The sequence below is a fragment of the Elgaria multicarinata genome, chromosome 3, assembly GCF_023053635.1.
Source record: "Elgaria multicarinata webbii isolate HBS135686 ecotype San Diego chromosome 3, rElgMul1.1.pri, whole genome shotgun sequence".
Classification (NCBI taxonomy): domain Eukaryota; kingdom Metazoa; phylum Chordata; class Lepidosauria; order Squamata; family Anguidae; genus Elgaria; species Elgaria multicarinata.
In genome coordinates, this window is record NC_086173.1 from 94,015,216 (window position 1) to 94,035,522 (window position 20,307).

The following is a 20,307-nucleotide window of genomic DNA, read 5'->3' on the forward strand; positions in this document are numbered from 1 at the left end:
AGAGAAAGCTATTGATGCCTACTATGCAGGATGACTATATACTACTGTTCAGTGTCAGAGGCAGTATGCTGTCTACACCAGTTGCTGTTGAAATATTACTAGTACTGATAAAAATATTGCCAATAGTAGTGGATGGATAAGAAGGCTATTAATGGGATGGTGAGTGTCCAAACCTTGGGCAAATGAAACTTGGTATGTAAGTCGCTCCTAACTTTCTAGACATGCATGCCATTTGCCCAAGGTTTGAACACTTTAAATTGCACCATCCCATTAATAGCCTTTTCATGCTAACCCACAATGGGTGACTGGCCATGCACTGGGAGTTGTTTTGCAAACAACCCCCAGTGCGTGGTTGGTGTGCTTAAGAGATGGCCAGGCGCACCACCACCAGTGTGTTGGTTGTTTCGTCGTCCTCCCCCAGACTGGTCCTTCACATGGCTCTGCCTGGTATCCCAGGGGACTTGGTGGCAGAACACATCTTGTCTGCTGCCAAGTCCTATGTCCCCACTCCAATCTTGATGCTGGCTGTGTTCACCTTGCCAGTGACAGCACCTCTGGTTGTGTTGAAATGACACTTTGGATGAGTTGCCGCTGGCCCTCTTTCAACCCCATCCACAATCGCAGTTTGGCTGCAGGCCTCCCCCCCCCCCCCCACACACACACCTTTAAAAAAAAAAAATCTGTTAGCTGGTGTACTTCAAATTCCCACTTCACCATTCCCCAGCAATTGTTTTTCAGGGTGCCCTACACTGTTTACACCATGGCCAACCAGCTGTTGACCAGGGAACCACAAATAGGACATGGTGCAAGAGCACCCTCCCACCCATATTCCTGAACAACTAGTGTACAGAGGCTTACTACCTCTGATATAAGAACATAAGTCAGAGTCCATTTATCTGTGAAATGCACAAATACAATAACCATAATACATTACAATATAACATTAGCAGCTCAATTGGAATTCATTTAAAATATATCCAAAGTTTAAATGAGCATAAGACATACCAATAGGTCACTTGACAGTATCTAATGCCAATAATATCACCATTATGCTCCCATTAAGCAATTCATATTGCTTAATTCAATTCATGCACAGAAAACAGTTCATATTAAGAGATCTAACCAAGGCACTTTGCACATAGCAAACTCACAGCAAAAAGAAAGGGGAACGATAAAACCAGATGACCACAAGGCACTTTAGACAGCCCATCCTCAAGCAACAGAGAGACCTCCACTCACCAGGGTCCCATGTCCTGAGCCAAGAAAGGGGACCATCATCCTCTTGGGAACTTCCCTCCTGGGGAAAAAGTCACTCCCTGGGCAAATGTACTAAAGAAAGACAGCACACCTTCATGCACAGCAAAAGCAGAAGCAGCAGTTGGTCCCTTATGAAGGCTCCTAGGTCTGGAGGTGGGGCAAGGCAGGTGGAAATGGCCAAGCCCTGATGGCATGCACCAGCCTTCCCCAACCTGCTGCCTTCTAGCTGTGTTGCACTACAACTCCATCACCCCTGCCAGCAGAGCCATACTGGCTGGGGATGGTGGGAGTTGTAGTACAACACATCTGAAAAGCAGCACTTTGGGAAAAGCTCTGCTTCTCTTCCCCACCCCATCCAGCTGATAGCAGCACCCTTATGAAGATTCCTAAGGCGGGAATTGGGACAAGGCAGGTGGAAACAACCACGCCCTGATGGCCAACGCAGTCTCTGAAAACCCATCCCAGCCACACAGTTCAGAAGGATACCATGGTGAGGTCATTGAAAGGCGCAGATACATTTTCCTCTCTCTGGTTTCTGGTGTAGACTGTCCAGGATGGTGACCAATTTTTTTTCCTGTCCCATAATTGGGCTAGGAGCCAAACTGAAATGGATCTAGATAATCTGCCTTATCCAGAAACATGTGGGGCTGAGATACCACTGCAACACTTGCACACTTTGCCGAAGAATGAAATATTGGAGACTGGCTGGAAAGTGTATGGCACGGAGGGGTTCAGGGACATTTTTTATTAACTGAGGGGTCACCATGCCACTTTTAGACATGATATAATGGCATAACTTCTCACTCACCTTTTCTTTTGAAGGAGGAAGGCTCACGACAACTGAAGCCTGTGTCCTCATATACTCTGCCACCCACCATACATTTTGAATTCCTGTCAGGGAAGCAGGAGAACAGGCCTTTCCCTTCACCTTTCCACTAACTAAATAAATAACAGTCCAGATGGGTCCCCAAGACTTGGGCAAGATCTACACCAAGCAGGATATTGTACTATGAAAGTGGTATTAAAGTGGTATATAAAAGGCAGGAGCCACACCAAGCAGAATATAGCACTATGAAAGTGGTAAATGGTATTTGTCAATGGGCTGCAACAGTTAGTTGTCAGTTCACTTTATACAGCAGTAGTGTGACTCCTGCCTCTTATATACTGCTTTCATACCGCTTCCATAGTGTAATATCCTGCTTAGTGTAGATCTGGCCTTGATCACCCACCTCTCACATAAGACTCTCTACAATGGAAGATACAGAAGCCCCATTGTTTTCCACCTGTGTAGGGATTGGTTGCTATAAGTGACAAATCAGAAAAGTGAATGTTGTAGGGCAGCCCATCCCAACCTGGGGCCCTCCAGATGTGTTGAACAGGGAGGTGTAGTCCAACACATCTGGAGGTCACCAGGTTGGGGAAGGATGTTGTATTGTCTACATTTAAGATTACTTAAAGTGGCTTGGCTTGAACATCACCTGGCTCCAAGTGCTGTCATATTCAAACAGTGTTTAAAGTATGCTTCTCAGTAAATTCCTGAGCACACCTGTTTCTAAGGGTAGTTTTCTATCCTGCAACACAAATCTTCTATCCTTGCGATTGTTGTTTATGCGGATGGAAAGTGGAAATTGATATTTTAAAATTGGGATCTGATAATAGACACGGGAAATGCAGAAAAGCGCTTTTGGTATCGTGATGGGCAACAACGTGTGTATGGAATCAAGTGGTGCGCCACCAGTCCTTATTTCGGATTAACTAACGCGGAGTAATACCGGGGCAGGGGTGAAAAAGCAACGCCTCGAGTTTTGACACCAAAGCGGCTGAAGCGACAATTTCCCTACGCCGCGGAAGGCAAACGATGGCCTGCCAGCGGTCGATCCCAGCCGGCCTTCGGGCGGGATCGCCTGCCGTGCCGTCTTCCGAGAGCGCCAAGCAGCGCTGAGAAAGGCGGGCGGGGAAGGCGCCTGCCGTGCAATCGCAGGGCTGGGGCGGCCCTTAGCGGCGAGAGCGGGCAGCAGCGGGCGGCTCCGTCTTGCCCCTCCCAGCAGGGCCAGAGCAAGAGCGCTATGGAGGAGGCGGAGAAGGCCGCCGCCGGGCCCAGGCGCCGCCGCCGCTCCAGCGGCCGCAGCAGCACGGAGCGATCGCCAAGCCCCGGCCGCCTGGACGTGAGTTCGCCGCGCTTCGACCCGCTGCTGGCGCTCTACGCCGAGCGCACCCCTCTGCCTTACCCGGCCGCGCCCTGCTTCAACAATCTGGCCGAGTACGAGAGCTTCCAGCGAGGCCTGCTCCGCGCCCCAAGACGCCAGCGAGGCTGCTCCGCCGGCACGCGCACCCGGAGCCGAGCCGGCCGGGCTCCCGCCGACCCCGAGCGCCTCCAGCGCCTCCGCAGCCTCATGGTGGCCAAAGAGCCCGGGCCGGAGGCGGCCGAGCGGGACAGAGCGCGGGCCAGGAGGGAGCCGCGCAACGTGCTCACCAGGATGCCCCGTAAGCTGGGGAGGGGAAACTGAGCGGAGCTGTAGCAGTTGTTCTGAAGAGGGGTGCCTGCCCTCTCCTCGTCTTTTATAAGAGGCTGCTTATCGTTAGAGAGGGAGGGGGCATCTGCACATGCTCAGAGGCAACGCATTATCATCATCATCATCATCATAATTTCTCTTTTCTCGCTCGTGGCGGTTTTACTAGATAATGATGATGATGATGATGATGATGATGATGATTATGATTATGCCTGTAGGGATTATTTCTTGAAGTTGAGCCCTGGCGTTGAAAACATATACTCGAGGCACTTCACAAGTTTTACGGAATTAAAGTATACATCTGTAGAATAGTGTACTGCGGTGTAACGTGTCCAACACATTGGTTTTAGCCACCTGTGTGCTGCGTGTACATGTTGTATGGTCCTGGCTCATTGCAGTGTGTATGCACAGATAAAATTAAAATGTACACTTGCACATAGCAGGGTATACTAATGTTTCAAGTGGCTAAAGGATATTGTTTATGTTATTTTTTAGCGTGTGCTAGTATGTAGGTTGCAAAAATAGAATATTTTGTGTTCTAAAATACAATTTTTTAAAACATTCTTGTTGCTTTCAAGAACAGTTGGCTGTAGATTGTCAGTTCAAAACAACAACAGAGTCTTGTGGCATTTTAAAGACTAACAAATCTGTTGTGGCATAAGCTTTCATAGACTTCTACAAAATACTATAAGGGAAGCTGATGGAAACATAAACCATGTGGTCAGAGAGAACTGAAATGCAAAAAGTACTGACAGTGATGATTACCTTAACAAAAACCTAAATGTAGCCATGTTGGCTGTAAGAAAAATGTCAAAATCCATATAAATTCAATACCTTTATTAGGCCAATTCAGGGATTACAAAAACTGTGCAGGCAGATCTCTTCATCAGGCAAGATGTTGCAAAAACCAAGTTGATGGGTTCTGGAGTTCTCACATTTGTGATCCTTGAGTCGACCTAGATTATTGAAAATTACTTTAGTAGTTGCTATTCACAAAATGTTGTTGGGTGATAACACAGATGGCATTGCATGGTGAGCAGATTAGCATAGGTAATTTTCTGTTGGAAAAAATGTGTTTTCCTGTAATGGATTTTACTTGGGAACAAAGGTCGGGAAGAGAGCGAGAAAGGTGAGAATGCACAAGGAGAAGGATATGGCCTACATTATTGAAGATTCGGTGGCAGGGATGCGAGGGGGCTGAGCAGTGTAGGGAGAGGGAATGAAGTAAGTGCTGAGAATGAAGAATGGATGAGCTATTTTGAGGCAAGAGACAGTGGGTGTCGGCAGAGAGGAAAACTCACTAAAGAGTAAGGAAACTGGTGTGGCATGATGTGGGAGCACCAAAATCTGAGGGAAAGGATTTGCTCAAGGTTTAAGATGGAATGGCATTAGGAGATTGTTTGGGTATGAAAATATGACCCAGCCTTCCTACACCTGTTGCCCTCCAGATGTTTTGGACTACAACTCCCATCAGCCCTGACCAGCATGGCTAATGATCAGGGAGGATGAGGTTTGCTGTCCAAGACATCTGATGATCACTAAGTTGGTTGCTTTATTATTTATTTACTACATTTATATCCTGCTTGTCTTCCAAAGAGCTCAAGGAGGTCATTTCAGTTATTTATTAAAACATTTTCCTCCCGTTCTTCTGTTGGAAATTCATTTCTCAGGACAGCTTACAAATTACAATTCCATTAACTCAAACCATCTAAAACAATTAACCAAGAACTCAAGGTCAGCAATTAAAACTTAATATTAAAAACTATCCGCCACATCCAAGAAAAGCTTGCGGGAATAACTGGCGAGGAAAGGGGCAGATCAGCTGCGCTTTGCAGTGCAAGGTGTTAGATAATCTGGGTGCAGCCACTGAGAAGGCCCTGTCTCTCATTCCACATGGTTCCTTTGCCCCATTTTATCCACACAACAACTCTGTGAGTGAGAGTATTATGTGAGATAGTATAACATCCAAGGTCAACCAAGGTGCATTGTGCAGCCACCCTGCTGAAGCCCTACTTATCTGGCAGGGGAGACACCATGGCCTAATCTACACCAAGCAGGATATTGCACTATGAAAGTGGTATATGGTATGTGTCAATGGGCCCCAACAGTTGTCAGTGCACATCAATACCACTATAAAGCAGTAGTGTGGCTCCTGCCTCTTATATACCTCTTTCATAATGCAGTATCCTGCTTGGTATAAATTAGGCTTATGATCATGGGTGAAGTTCATTCCCAGGGTGAGGCTCATTCATTGCACTTCGGATGTGCTGACCCCTGCGATTTCCCCAAATGTGGAAAACTCAGCTGCCTAAATTGTTGTAGTGGTTTACTCTTCGTAAGACAGAGAGCTGTTTGGGAGGTATAGAAATGTAATAAATGAAATAAAGCTAAGCAGGTTTGGGTCTGTTTGGTGCCTGGATGGGAAACGGCTTGGGAACGCGTTGATTTCCACAATGGAAGAAAGGTTGGATGTATATGTATTAGATAAACAAAATAAAACACCCAATGAGCTTCATGGCTGAGCAAGGATTTGAACCTGGGTTTTGCCAGGTAGGCATTCAAATGACTACACCGTATTGGCTGATATGGTTGAATGCAACAGGTATTCAGTTATTTGAAAATGGTTCACTATGGGGTACTTGTTTGGCTACCTGAACATTTACTTCATTTTGTTCCCTCTTGGTTGTGAGGCAACGTGGAGGATGAGAGAACTATCCAGGGTAGTTGAGAGGTTCAAGCGAAACCAATTGCTGAGGCCCTTGGAAAGTATGAAAGCTTGAGGTAGAATGGCTGGTGAAACTCACCTGTGGTAGAACTAAGTTTGGTGCTAGGCAGGGAAAAGGCTCTGGACTTCCCACTGCAGGGTGTGTTTTTTTTTGGATGTTGGACAAATGTCAGGTAATCCGGGAAACCATTGGCCCAACTCAGACTGAAGTGAACACACACGTCTCCTGCTGTGGCCAGTCAGGGACTTCCTGCATCACGCTACGCACCCATATAACACAACATGTTTGTACATGATGTGCACTGTGGTCCCCCAAACATTTTGGCCTACCACTTCAGTCATCCCTCACCATTGGCTATGCTGGTTAGGGCTGATGGGAGTTCTGGGCCAAAAGCATCTGGAGGGCCACACGTTGCCCACCCCTATGCTAAACCAGCAAACAATCAGACTGTCAGTTAGTGGCAGGCGTGGGTCCGTTGCAGCCACTTTATTCCTCACTCCCACTGCTTGCTTCTTACAGAATTGATTTGAGGTGTCTAGTCTTAGGAAAGAAGGCTGCTGTGCTTCTGAAAAATGCTACTTTTAAACCAGAAATTTGACGTTGACCTATACAGCTGCTAGTTATAACAACAGTATGTCCTTTACACTGTTATAATCTTGGTTCTTAACCATGTATCCCAGGGTTTATAAATATAGTGCAGCAACTCCTGCTAACAAGATGATTGGCAAACGAATTGAAGGTGGAAGGCACTACGCCGATGCTCGTTCTGAGATCATGCATGAAATCCTTTCACAAATCTCCCATTTATTTCAGCAATTTCATGATCTCGGTCAGAAGTCTGGTAGAAATTGAATGAACATAACTTTAAAAAAATACTGTGTCTTAGATTGTAATTGAACAAGAGCAGAATATTTTTCAAAAAATTTTTTTTTACTGATTAGATTCATTTACATTTTTCAGGACAAAGAGAAGATTAAGAAGGTCAGTTAGTAAAGTTCACTTCTCTAGTTCTAAAATCAAAGAGCTGGCAAATAAAATGTGTTTCATATCTATATATAAAAGCAGTGGTAGACAACACAGTGTGGGATTGATTAGCATGTCTTTTTTGGGTGACAGGGATAAAAATTATATCTGGGTAAAAATTATATCTGAAGCAAAAGCATTTCATTTAAGGTGCAAACCTATGCATGTTTAGACAGGAAAAAGGCCTACAACTCCCAGCATGCCTCAGCCAGCCTTTTCTCTGTCTAAACATACATAGGATTGTGCCCTTAGAAAATGTTAAGTTTGGGAAGAAACTACAAGTCATTGATACAGTAGGTCAATGGTATACAGTACATGCTTTGCATGCATAAAAATAGATGTCTCTCATGTTATGGTTACACTCACTAAATAACATTTCAGTCTAATACATGCGTACTGCACACCAAATTCCCTTGAGTTAAATAGGATTTACTCTCAGGTACATGGATGGTAGCCTAAATTACAAATTTCTTGAGGTTTTCTTAAATGCATGTTAATGTGGCAAATGGCCTAGCATGTACCGTGAAACCTCTAATCTTCCTACTTTCCCAACTTGGAATTACTAGGTACTTGCTTTTATGTTACGTGGCTTCAGTGGCAAATAAGAGTTCTGTTTCTGTGCTCAAGTAAGTAATACACACTGAGCATATAAAAACCTTGGCAACAATATTAACCACATGCTGTCTGCATTGGCATGACTCTGACAAAATCTTGACCTTCTATTGTCATTTGACTGGAGCAGCCGCCAAAACTTCTCAGTTACTTATTCAACCTGCAAGCTGGGTTTACCTGTTGTGTTAATGCCAATTTCTGTTCTAGCAATCTACTATTAGGCCACTGAATTGCAATCCATGCTGAGCTTATTTTATGCATGCTTAACTGATGGGTGCCCATGGATTTAGCCATGCAATTTGAAGGTTGCGTTGCCTCTGTTTTGCTCTAGTATGATCATTGGCAGTATTATAAAGACACACATACACACACGTAGTTTAGTATAATATATAAATACAACCATTCATTCTTAGCCAGAAAAGTCAAATATTTCGTTTCTGAAGTTCATATTTAATTTTGTTGATTATTGGTCAATATTCCAAATCATCTGTAGGACACTAAATTGGGGAAGGCTACACCAGCAGGAAACCTATTCCGCTCATGGAAGGGCTGTTCCTGACTTGGCAGAACAGCATTGTGTGATAAAACTGACTTTGTGTAAGCTCTTCTCAAGATCTTTGCATGGCCCACTGTGTTTATACGCTATGGCATGTATATTCCTGATGTTTCTTTGAAAGCATGTGAGTGTATGCATGTATGTATGTATCAGATTTTTATTTTGTTTTATTGCACGTAAGCTCAATTCGGCTTGCAAGAAAAAAACACTGAACCTGAAAAGTACCAGAAAAACAAGGAAATCAGAAAACAAAACATCAGGATGTGAGGCAGTTGAAAGGGTCTCATGCATATTTAAAAACAGTGGAAAATGGGACGAACTTTGCCTGGTGTTTCAAAGATACAAGGCAAAGATGCATGTACAAGGCATACATGTCTAAGGATGAAGTTCCACAATTTGGGTGCTATCACCGGAAAGGCCCTGTGGTAGTCAGCCAACTAACCTCAGAAGACAAGAGCACCTGGAGAAGGGCCTCTCAAGTAGATCTTAACTACTGGGCAGGTTCATATGAAACAGGCACTCTTTAGAAACCCGGATCCCAGGCCATTTATGGCTTTAAAGCTTAAATACCCAACACTTTTTGAATTGAGTCCAGAAACAAACTAGTGCCTTGTGCAACTGTTTTAACACTGGTATGGTATATTTTATAATGTCTATGGGGCCAGTCCTTCAGTTTTATCCAGACAAGTCACTGCTGTGCCTATAGTTATTCATTATAAATTATAGGGTGTAGAGGACAAATCTTTACAGGACAGAATAAACTAGAGACTCCATGCTGATGACTGGCATTTTGTTATTGGGATGATGATTATCTCCCAGAAACATTAACTTGTTAGTGACAACCCGGTAGGTAGCCTTTTAATAATCCTTCTGAATTGGGGATATTAAGCTTGTGTTTTATATCCATTTCACAACTATTGAGTATCTAATTATATCTCTACAGGCTACGCAGGTGATTGATGTTGAATCTGTAGTGCCTAAAGCCACAGGAAAAAGAATAGCTACATGCAGAGCCAAGCACAATAGTTTTTGATATTTGCAGAATGGTTATGTTCTGGTTATGTTAGAGCCTCGTGTGGCGCAGAGCGGTAAAGCAGCAGTTTCTGCAGCTGAAACTCTCCCCACGGCCTGAGTTCGATCCCAGTGAAAGCTGGTTTCAGGCAGCTGGCTCAGGTCGACTCAGCCTTCCATCCTCCCGAGGTTGGTAAAATGAGTACCCAGCTAGCTGGGGGAAAGGTAATAACGGCCAGGGAAGGCAATGGCAAACCACCCCGCTATAAGGCCTGCCAAGAAAACGTCAGCGAAAGCTGGCGTCCCTCCAAGAGTCAGTAATGACTCAGTACTTGCACGAGAGCCTTTCCTTTCCTATGTTCTGCAGAGATAAATTTCACACAGGTTTTCCCATCCTTTGGATAGATGATTGTCATGGTGCAGAATAGCCTTCCCCAACCTTCGGCTCTCCAGATGGATTTTGCGACAATTCCCAGCATCTCCCAGCCAAGGGGGCAATTCCACCCCGCTCAGCCCCACCCCCATGCATCCTCAAAATCTGCTCCTCCAGATTTTTGGGTGGCACAGAAGGCTGCTGGTGGGAGTGAAGAGGGAGAAAGTCCCATTGTGCTTGCAGGATTCCATTAGCGTAACGTTAGATTTACCTGTTATGTCTTCAAAATTTCCAGAAACTTTACATCTGTACCTAATAATAATAATAATAATAATAATAATCTAGAATGTTTACAAGAAAATTAATAAATTGAAGGGATGTATGTTCCTTGCAGACATCACTTCAATGCTAAGGTTCTATGAGTGTATTTCAGGTATGTACTTAAACTGTCCATAGTAAGTTTGTTTGATTGTCGGTTGTTCTCTCCCAAAACGAGTGGTTGTGCAGGAATAGCATTGGTTTACTGAAGTACATCACAGCTGTGTGGATCCTCATCATTCACAGTTTGCTCTACATATTATTACTTTTTTGGTAACGTTTTGAGTAAAATTATTTTTACTGTAATGCTTTGAGTTAAACCTTTCATCATTTTTTATGCTCTATGGTATTTGTTTCAGTAACAAGGGATGGTGCTTTTCCTTTATTCCAGTTCACGAAGGCAGTCCACTTGGAGAGCTTCACCGCTGTGTCCGCGATGGTGTAAAAGTCAATGTCCATATCCGAACTTTCAAAGGGCTTCGTGGAGTCTGCAGTGGTTTCTTGGTTGCATTTGACAAGTTCTGGAATATGGTAATGATTGTCCCTCCCTTTCTATGACCTTACAGTCAATTTCTTGACAGTATGCCTCAGACCATCAGGGAAGTGAATAGGATAATTTGTGTGAACAAGAATTCCACTCATGGGTCACACGCGACTGATCTTTCCTGCAATTCCAGGAGTGCCGTTGCGGGACCATTAGGGCACCCCAGCATGCGTATCGGTAGAAGTGGGAGGGGCTAGGCAGGTGGCTATGGGGCAGATAATTTTTTAAAATGACTCGTCAGGGATGTGCAGGAGCGCAGACACGCAACAACATATGGGGGAAATAGGAATACTGTCCAATATGCGCTCCTGCACAGAGATATGTTTGTATTAAAACACACACACTCAGGGCTCATCTACACCAAGCAGGATATTCCACTATGAAAGCGGTATATAAAAGGCAGGAGCCACACTATAGCAGCATTGAACTGTTGGGGCCCATTGACACCTACCATATACTGCTTTCATACCACTTTCATAGTGTTATATCCTGCTTGGTGTAGATGTGTCATGGGCCCCAACAGTTGTCAGTGCACTTCAATACCACTATAAAGCAGTAGTGTGGCTCCTGCCTTATACTGGTTTCATACTGGTTTCATAGTGGAATATCCTGCTTGGTGTAGATGAGCCCTCATTGGGAAAACATGCCGATACCCATCCAACACATATCGTGGAAATGGCAGACAGGTCCACTCCAGCACACCACTGATACCCATGAACACTCCCCTCACAACTGATTGGCTGTTCGCTGAGCTCAGAACTGGCAACGAACATCAATGACCTCGCGGGGGGGACGGGACACCACAAACGTTCTTCAGAATGGAGCTGGAAAAAACATGATGAAAGCAGTCAGGGATATTCCAGGAAAGCTGAGAGGTGGAGCCAAGATCACTGTGGGAGCAGGTGAACATCATGTGCCCCATAAGTGACGACTCCGATACAACCCTGCAATAAACAGCTGGTGTAGACTCCCCCTCAGAGAGAACAAGAGCCAAATTAGTGGAACAACTGGTTATATGAGCCTAAGCCTTGCAATGATGACTCCTGTTGTTCCCACCCAGGTCCCCAAAAATATGTTACAAAAATACGGTGTAAGGGTATGGCATGTCTGGAGAATTTCTGTCTGCTTTTGTTGCCCTAGGCCTTGACTGACGTCGATGAGACATACCGAAAACCTGTACTGGGTAAAGCTTTCTATGTTGAGCCACAGTTGACTCTCACTAGGGTAAGTAGCCATTCTTCTGCTTGTCCAATAAGTTTGTTTAAGCCAGTAAGCACAATTTCACGCATACTTCACAAGGAGCCATTTTGTAGAAAATGTGGCTGGTTTCTGTAAAAGTATTTGATTTCAAAGCAGGTTTCCAGTTAATCTCTTACAAGCTGTAGAACTCACTCTTTAAAAGAATTTTTTTAAAAGAATGTTAAATAATTGGATACTGCAGCAAAAGTGAACCCTGTTCCCTGTCTTCAGTCTTTATCTTGTAAAGGTCTGATTGCTCGTGGAGGAGATACAAAGGTGGAAAACTTCTCCAGATTCTTTTATGTCCTGGGGGCAGCTGGCAGCATTATTATATGATGCAACTCTGTTGGAGTTTAATCACGTCTTCATTGCGGTCTCTTCCTCTCCAGGCCCTTAATTCAGAGGCTCCCAGCTTACTTAGCCAGTCTCCCCTTTAGAGATTTGGCCATCTACTGATATTAAAGAAGCATTCTGGCTCCCAGCCTATCAGAATCTACAGTAGCTGTGGCTACGGAACACAAGGGGGTGGGCAGGTGCTGTTGCCCTCATGTCATGCCTGTGGTCACCTTGTAAGCATCTGGTTGGCCACTGGGAGAACAGAACGCTGGGCTACATAGGCCTTTGATCTAACTCTTCTTCTGTTCATATGTACTTGTGTTGTCTTCCTTTGTCCTTTATGCTCTCTCATCTATATACTTTCAGCCAGGTTTGGGGTTGAAAATTGAACTGGTCAACAGGAGACCACAGATTTTGTCTCGGTAACTAGTTGAGCTGTTATCCTTGACTCCCCTCTCCCATAAGTCCTGTGAACTTGGGAAAGGGAGAGAGGTCTTTGGCCATCCGCTGGGCTTTTGCAAAAGGTGAGACAACCAGTGCCTCGCTGTTGCTGCCCTTCTGCAAAGTCCCATGGAAGGGAGAGACACCAGGCCCCTCTTGCGTCTTCATATTTTCCCTGGAGGAAAAGGACAGTGGCTCCTCTCTTTTCCCCTTTGGCCTTTTATGGGTGGTGGCAGTAGCAAACAGGGGTTGGGTACTGCTGGTGCACGGGTGAGAATCTGCTCTTCCTTTCTTCCCCAGTGTTCTCTGTGAAAGAAAAGTGGGTTCCTCTCCCATGAGCAGGGCCAGGGGAGGACACTCACTCCTGGTGAGTAGGCAAGGGAATTTATAGAAGCCTGCTGCTCAGTAACCATGGTGATGGCACAAGTAACTTTAAATGGTGACAGAAGTGTTTCAATAGTAACTCCGCTGTTTTGTAAACAAACGTATACACTTCTGTCCTTGAACATGGTCTAGGAAAAGAAAACAGTCCTGAAAACGGGTTTTTTAATGGTGCAGTTTGAGTGAGTAAAAGCTAGCTGTTTATTTACTTATTTATTTATTACATTTCTATACCACCCAATAGCCGAAGCTCTCTGGGCGATTCACAAAAATTAAAACCATAATAAAACAACCAACATGTTAAAAGCACAATTACAAAATACAGTATAAAAAGCACAACCAGGATAAAACCACGCAACAAAATTGATATAAGATTAAAATACAGAGTTAGAACAGTAAAATTTAAATTTAAGTTAAAATTAAGTGTTAAAATACTGAGAGAATGAAAAGGTCTTCAGCTGGAGACAAAAGCAGTACAGTGTAGGCGCCAGGCGGACCTCTCTGGGGAGCTCATTCCACAACCGGGGTGCCACAGCGGAGAAAGCCCTCCTTCTAGTAGCCACCTGCCTCACTTCCTTTGGCAGGGGCTCACGGAGAAGGGCTCCTGTAGATAATCTTAAGGTCCGGGCAGGTACATATGGGAGGAGGCATTCCTTCAAATAACCTGGCCCCAAAATTCATTGATGAGTGTCTATAGAGGGATTTAGGCAACCCCCATGGCACAGTGAGAGAATGCATGAGGGTTTTGTAGGGCCAGATGGGCAAGTCTTGCTGCTGATATACTAGGGTGACCATATGGAAAGGAGGAATGGGCTCCTGTACCTTTAACAGTTGTATAGAAAAGGGAATTTCAGCAGGTGTCATTTGTATGCGTGAAGCACCTGGTGAAATTCCCTCTTCATCACAACAGTTAAAGCTGCAGCAGCCCTGCCCTCTTTTATATCTGGTCACTCTACAAAAGAGGGCAAGGCTCTTGCAGCTTTAACTGTTGAGATGAAGAGGGAATTTCACCAGGTGCTGCATGTATACAAATGACACCTGCTGAAATTCCCTCTGCATCACAATTGTTAAAGGTACAGGATCCCTGTCATATCCCTGTTCATATGGTCACCCTGTGATACACTTAGCGGCCATTCCGCCAAATCCACATTTGGAGTGCATCGGAAGTGGTTCTTTGTGTAGCGTTCTTCCATATGAGGAGGACCCTGAGGAGGTATCCTTCACATACATGGAAGAACTCTGTGCGCATACCTTGCTCCGCACATAGAACCCATTCTGAATGCACAGACATCAGGGCTGCCTCGCCAGTGCAGAGCCGCCCCTTCAGGTGTTCTTTTCACAAGCAGAAGGGATTGTCTGAACCAGCCAGTGACATCACTACCACCCACCAACACCAGTGCTGACAATCTCCAGAGCAGCATATTAAAAATGTTTGTGGATTTTGGAGGAAGGTCAAGGATGAACGTACGTCTATAAAACACACAGGAAATGATGCAGTTCCTGCCTCAGAGGAGTTATAATTCAAATCAGATGTATCAGTTATTCTAGCTAGACCCTGGGACCTAACGGAGCAGTACAAGATTGCGGCAGTGGCATTTGTCACAAAGTCAAATGTGCTATGTACATAGTACGCATGAGGTACATGAGCCATGTATGGTCATACATGTGAAAGCCACAGATTTGGGAAAACTCCTTCACTGCGAAATAGGTCATCTCCTTTGCAGCAGAGGGCTTACAATCTGTATTAGCTAGCCAACAGCAAATCCATGCAAAACACTGGCGTAGTGTTTACTTCTTGTGAAAAGAGCAGCTCTGTTACCTTGATCATAGCTTTAGTAGATCATTTGAGAGTGTAGAACGCCATTTAGTAATGTATGCATTTCCTCCTACCCCTGTAGCTGTTTGACAGACTCAAGCTGCAAGAATCTTTGGTTAAAAAAGGAACTGATTCAAAGATGGCTGCAGATCTGCCGGCCCTTCCGTTCGATCCTAGGACGCTTGGGTGGAAACCTGAGTCAGGATGGGGAAGATCAGAGGAAGAACGTGGAGCAAAAAAGCACTCTAGCAGAGAGAGGACACGCAGCTCTAGTTTGCCTCGAACCTCTAGGAAGGAGGCTGAACTTCCTGGAAGAACCTCCCAAACAGAGGGGAAGAGCGCAAGTGCCCCAAGAGGTCGGTCAGGGAAAAAGCAGAGGCCCAAACTGGATTATCAGCAAGTGTTCACACGGCACATAAACCAGATCTTTATTCGGGGGGAGAATGTCTTGCTTGTTCATCTAGCGCATTGACCTGATAGATCCACCTTATTCAAGCAGTAGAATGAACAGCAGTGACAGCTGTGTGCTACATTGTGTGTTGCTGTGAAACATTATGGCATTAACTCTTTCCCCCTTCCTTTGACCAGAAGGGAGAGATGGTAATGGACTTTGGAGGCAAGATCATCTGGAGCCAGTTGCCAGCTTATTTGGACTAGGATGTGGCCCAAGGACTTTGTTGCCTTCAAAGAAACGGGTGTCCTATGGCTTGATGGACTCATGGCCCGTGGAATTTTTCAACATTGCAATGCTGGGATATGGGACAAGTCTCACTGCATATTTTAAGGCTGCACAGACTCAGACTACTGATAGATGCCAAGCACTCTGCTTTTCCTAAGTGGCTACAAAACAACCAGTGATTTTGGTGCTTCAATGTGGAATGCTAGTCATTTAAAATCATGGCAAAGCATGCTTGTAAAAATGGTAAGGGAATGAAGAGCTCGTGGAAAGGAGGAATGGCTGTAGGTAGTAGCTTGCTCGGACCCCCTCTCCCTCATCCCTGCTAACTCTGCATGGCTGAACAGAAGGAGGTACGCCAGAACTGAGCCGCAGGGCTCTCTGGTGTCTTGAACAAAAAGCAAATAGAAATGCAAGTAGGTGGTATGCTCAAAGGTAGTATTTGGCCTTTCCTTCAGTATTTATAAACCCTGTGCTCTTAGCCCATCTTTCCCTGCTCTTCCCCCTGTGCCACCAGCAAACAGTGAATGTAGCTAAATGTGTAGCTTCTCTACCTGGGAATCTGTTGCAACGCAGGTTTTGCAGTCCAGTTTCTGATAGTTTTTTTCATATATTTGTGTGGCGTAGCAGTAAAGCCTAAGATGATGTACATATGCTGCTTAAATAAGGAAATATGGTGTTTGCACTGGGCATAGTTATGCATTATCTAAGTGACTTTGAGATGCTGATTTCCTTGCATCTGATGGTTACCGCAGAGAATAATTCATTTGTGATCTCTCTGAGGATTTTCCTGATTGTTTCCAAGTCCTGAGTGACACTTCTATAATGCTAGTTGGATTGTTCCCGAGAAGCATGTTTAAGGCTACTTATAAGGCATGCATGGTGATTATTTAGAAAATCAATGCTATTAACTATTTCCCCCTTATCATTCAGTAATCATCAGGAAAAAAAACTGTGCAAGATGTTGTAATAATGCATATGTATAAAATGTCTGCCAAGAGAAGTTTTATGGTGCTATATAATAGTACCCTCTGTTTACAAGGAGTGTATGTGTGTGTGACACTCCAATAGCTGGACGTTGCTCCAGTTATGTGTCTTAGAATGCAATGAATGTTCGCCTGAATTGTAGTGAGAGGTATTTTTAAAGTCTCCATAGAAATATGAAGCTCCTATAAAACACAATATGTAGGTTATCCTTTTAGCGTGTCTACATTTCTAGAATAACCTGGCAATCTTCTAATGAATGAGGCTGCATTGCATGTAGTTCAGTTTTGTTTTTTTCAGGCTTTAAAACATATTTATGGGCTGAGCGTGATGCCCCCACGCTGCTTCTCCACTCCATTTGTGGATGACAAATGGTGGGCAGGGGACACACCTAATATTCTCTGGTGAAAAATTCCAATAATTTGTGTGTGGCGGAGGGAGGTCTTGCCATTTCCCCCCACACAATGTCTTGAAAACTACGCACATCTGAGGCATTCTTGACTTCTGGTCTGTGACTCTTTTCTCAATATACAGACATTTGATACTGGGCTCCAGAGGGATTTCTTAAACTTGAAATGTTTGATATCTCTTCCATTTAAAATATTATTTCCACTTTTTCTTCTTTTGGAGGGTAGGTCACGTGTCACTGTTCTGGAGCTTGCCACTGTTTCACATTATACTTTAGTATGTGAGGGTCCCAAACAGGTGATATAGTGGAACCACCCACTTTTGTTATTCATGTCTATATGGACTCCTTTCAGTGGTCAGTTTCCAGATCCAGGCCAAATTAAGCTAAATGCATTCCTCGTCATTGCCTTCCTGCTTTTTCCATCCTAAAGCTGAAGATGCAGTCTATTGGCTTTGCTTCTGTCACACAATAAGGGGAGGGAAGTCTCAGGATGCTATAGAAAAGTTTATTGTACAAAAGCCCGCCACATCTCAGCCTCTAATTTTTTAGGCCTTCTTTAGGTCGTTGTTGGAATGTCTGCAGAAATTATCAACAACAAATTGTCTTATGATGGTGACTAGATCACAAGACAATTTGTTGTTGATAATTTCTGCAGGCATTATTGCAACTCCCTGAAGAAGGCCTAAAAAACTAGAGGCCGAAGCGTGTTGGGCTTTTGTACAATAAACTTTTCTATAGCATCCTGAGACTTCTCTCCCCTTTTTGTGTACCTCTTGGATGCTCAGCTGCCTTGCCCCCTTGTTTCAGTCACAGCTCTTTGCTGAGAAGGCAATTTTTAATAGTTTTGACACCTTAGCCACCATATTGCTACTTTGTATTCAGCAAAAGCCTGGCTCTTTAAGTTTACTACCTCATGTTATAATAACTACATTGCTATGCTTTTCTCTTCCAGAATCCTTCTCTCTATCCCAATCCAGCAGTTAATTGAGTGTGTGAGCCAGTACGGGCATCCAGTCCCCTGCTGGCAGGAGCCTCTCATTAATTTCAGTAGAACAATGATGACATTGTATACAAAAGAATATGTGGATGGGGAAATTTGGGTGCGTCTTTGTCCTCACAGATGGCTGCAATAGTCTTGCACTTTTGCTACAAACCCAAACCATGCTGTACATCTGCTCTCTTTAAATTTGCCCTTTTGCCTCTAGCCAGGTTTTTATCACATCTCTACAGGTTTTCATGACCTCTTCTTGACGCATTATTGATCTGACCTCTCTTTCCCTCTTCTATCTTGCTTCTCATTATTAATGTAATAATGATATTTAACAGTGTCATTAAATATCACTATTAGATTACTAAATATTATTTAATATCATTAGGCCTATCATAGCATTAATCCTGCGATCATCTCATGTCTCCAAACCTATTTCCAACTTTGAATTCTTAAAAATATCTTGTGAATTTTGTTGATTTGTATGTCTTCTATAGTTACTTGAAACCTCTAGATCAAAGGTGCTAAGCTTAATTTCCAAGGTGTTGTGCTGGAATTGGAATATGCCTTGTATAAGAAGTACTTTGATGCATACATGTCTGTCTTACAATTCTCTCTTGCAACTTAACTCAGGACATTTTTGCGTGTAATTTCCTGTCTTGCTGCCTGTTTCTCAAAGTTGCAAAGTGTAGTTTCAAAACATAGGTAAAGTGTCCCTCAAAGCATGATAACCTCAGAAGCCTATTCAATGTGTTTGGAAATAACTTACCCCTGCATTTGAGCGGGGAGTGCAGCCACGCCATGAAGGCCCTAACCCTGACGTTTGCGCTTGTTAGCATAAGTTCTTTTCCAAACACTTGAATATGTCTGAGGTAATAATAAATAGTGGAAAGCATAATCCCCCATAGAAAACAATTTGAAAAAGAATACACTGCACTTCACAGTCTAGAAAGGAATAAATGCTTATATTGTTAGCTTTTCCTCTTCCAGATTTATCTCTCACTTAATCTTTAACCTGGTTGATATGAATGGTTAACCTTCCAATAACGTTTAGTCCTTCACCCAACCATTAAAAATTAAAATAGCTAGATATGAAATATTAAAACAGAAAAGGCCTGTGTTTCTGATATAGAACGCAATGCAAAGTGGCTCCCCTCTTGGTGTCTTACTTTTTACTTTGCCGTGTGTGAAAATGAACTTGTGAGGGAAATTTGAAACATCAAGTTGTCTGTCAGTCAAAGTTTTAAACATTACATCTTCCACGTGGCAACTGCTAAAAGGTGCTACAGTCTGGCAGTGCGTGTCACTTGATAGGTATGATATTTGAAAACTTTTTTCAGAGTTCAGACTTGAAGGGTAACTGTGTTATTTGGAGGCTATATGGGGGTCTTAAAATAGAGCTTTTTCCTGCTGGAGATTGCTGTCACTTTAACCTGTTTAGTGTAATGTTGCTAATCCTCCTCATATAATAGGAACACTTAAGTCCTATCTCAAATGGTCAGTGCAAAAAGTCCATTTTTACAATTAATTGCTCGTTACACACAGTTCAAATAGTGCATTCTGGGAGTGGTTGAAGCATGTTTTGATTCTGTTTCCCAAGTTTGTAACAGAAACCTCATGGCGGATTCAATTGAATAAAATTTCAATTTGGCACTAGGAATATACCAGTGTCTTGGTGAAGCTCCTCCTCAAAATGGATGACAGTGACCTACTTTAGTGGAAGAGTAATCTGAATAACTTGCCTTCTGATTTATACAACCTTTTTAGATGTCTCTGAAAAGAGCTATTGCTCTTTCACAGAGGTGAAAGGCTGTCAGGGAAAGGAAAATGTCTTATGATGTTTCTGGATACTTGTTTTATTCACTTCTCAACATGGAATAGGATGACTTAGCTGAGGGAAAATTAGTACACCTGAGACTCTATCAGTCTTGTGTTTGTTTAAAGTGAAAAGTAGCTTGATCAGGTTGCGTAAAAACATATAACGTCTGTTTCTTCCCATTTTGTAAAAGATTGGAGTTCTCCCTCAGGAAAAAGAAAAGGAAAGCTGTTCCAGGTTCCTTTAGTAATTGTGTTTGATCTTCACAACTTCAGAGCAAAGTGCAGC

General features: G+C 43.6%; 1 protein-coding gene across 1 annotated transcript; it reads left to right on the forward strand.

Annotated features, from left to right (window-relative positions):
* Nucleotides 1-368: 368 nt before the first annotated feature.
* On the forward strand, nt 369-16,150 carry LSM11 (LSM11, U7 small nuclear RNA associated). The gene is made up of 5 exons (XM_063121563.1): nt 369-562; nt 3,038-3,741; nt 10,781-10,920; nt 12,074-12,157; nt 15,229-16,150. The coding sequence occupies exons 1-5, from the start codon at nt 369-371 to the stop codon at nt 15,616-15,618; spliced, it is 1,512 nt and encodes a 503-aa protein (XP_062977633.1). The 3' UTR covers nt 15,619-16,150.
* The last annotated feature ends 4,157 nt before the right edge of the window (nt 16,151-20,307 follow it).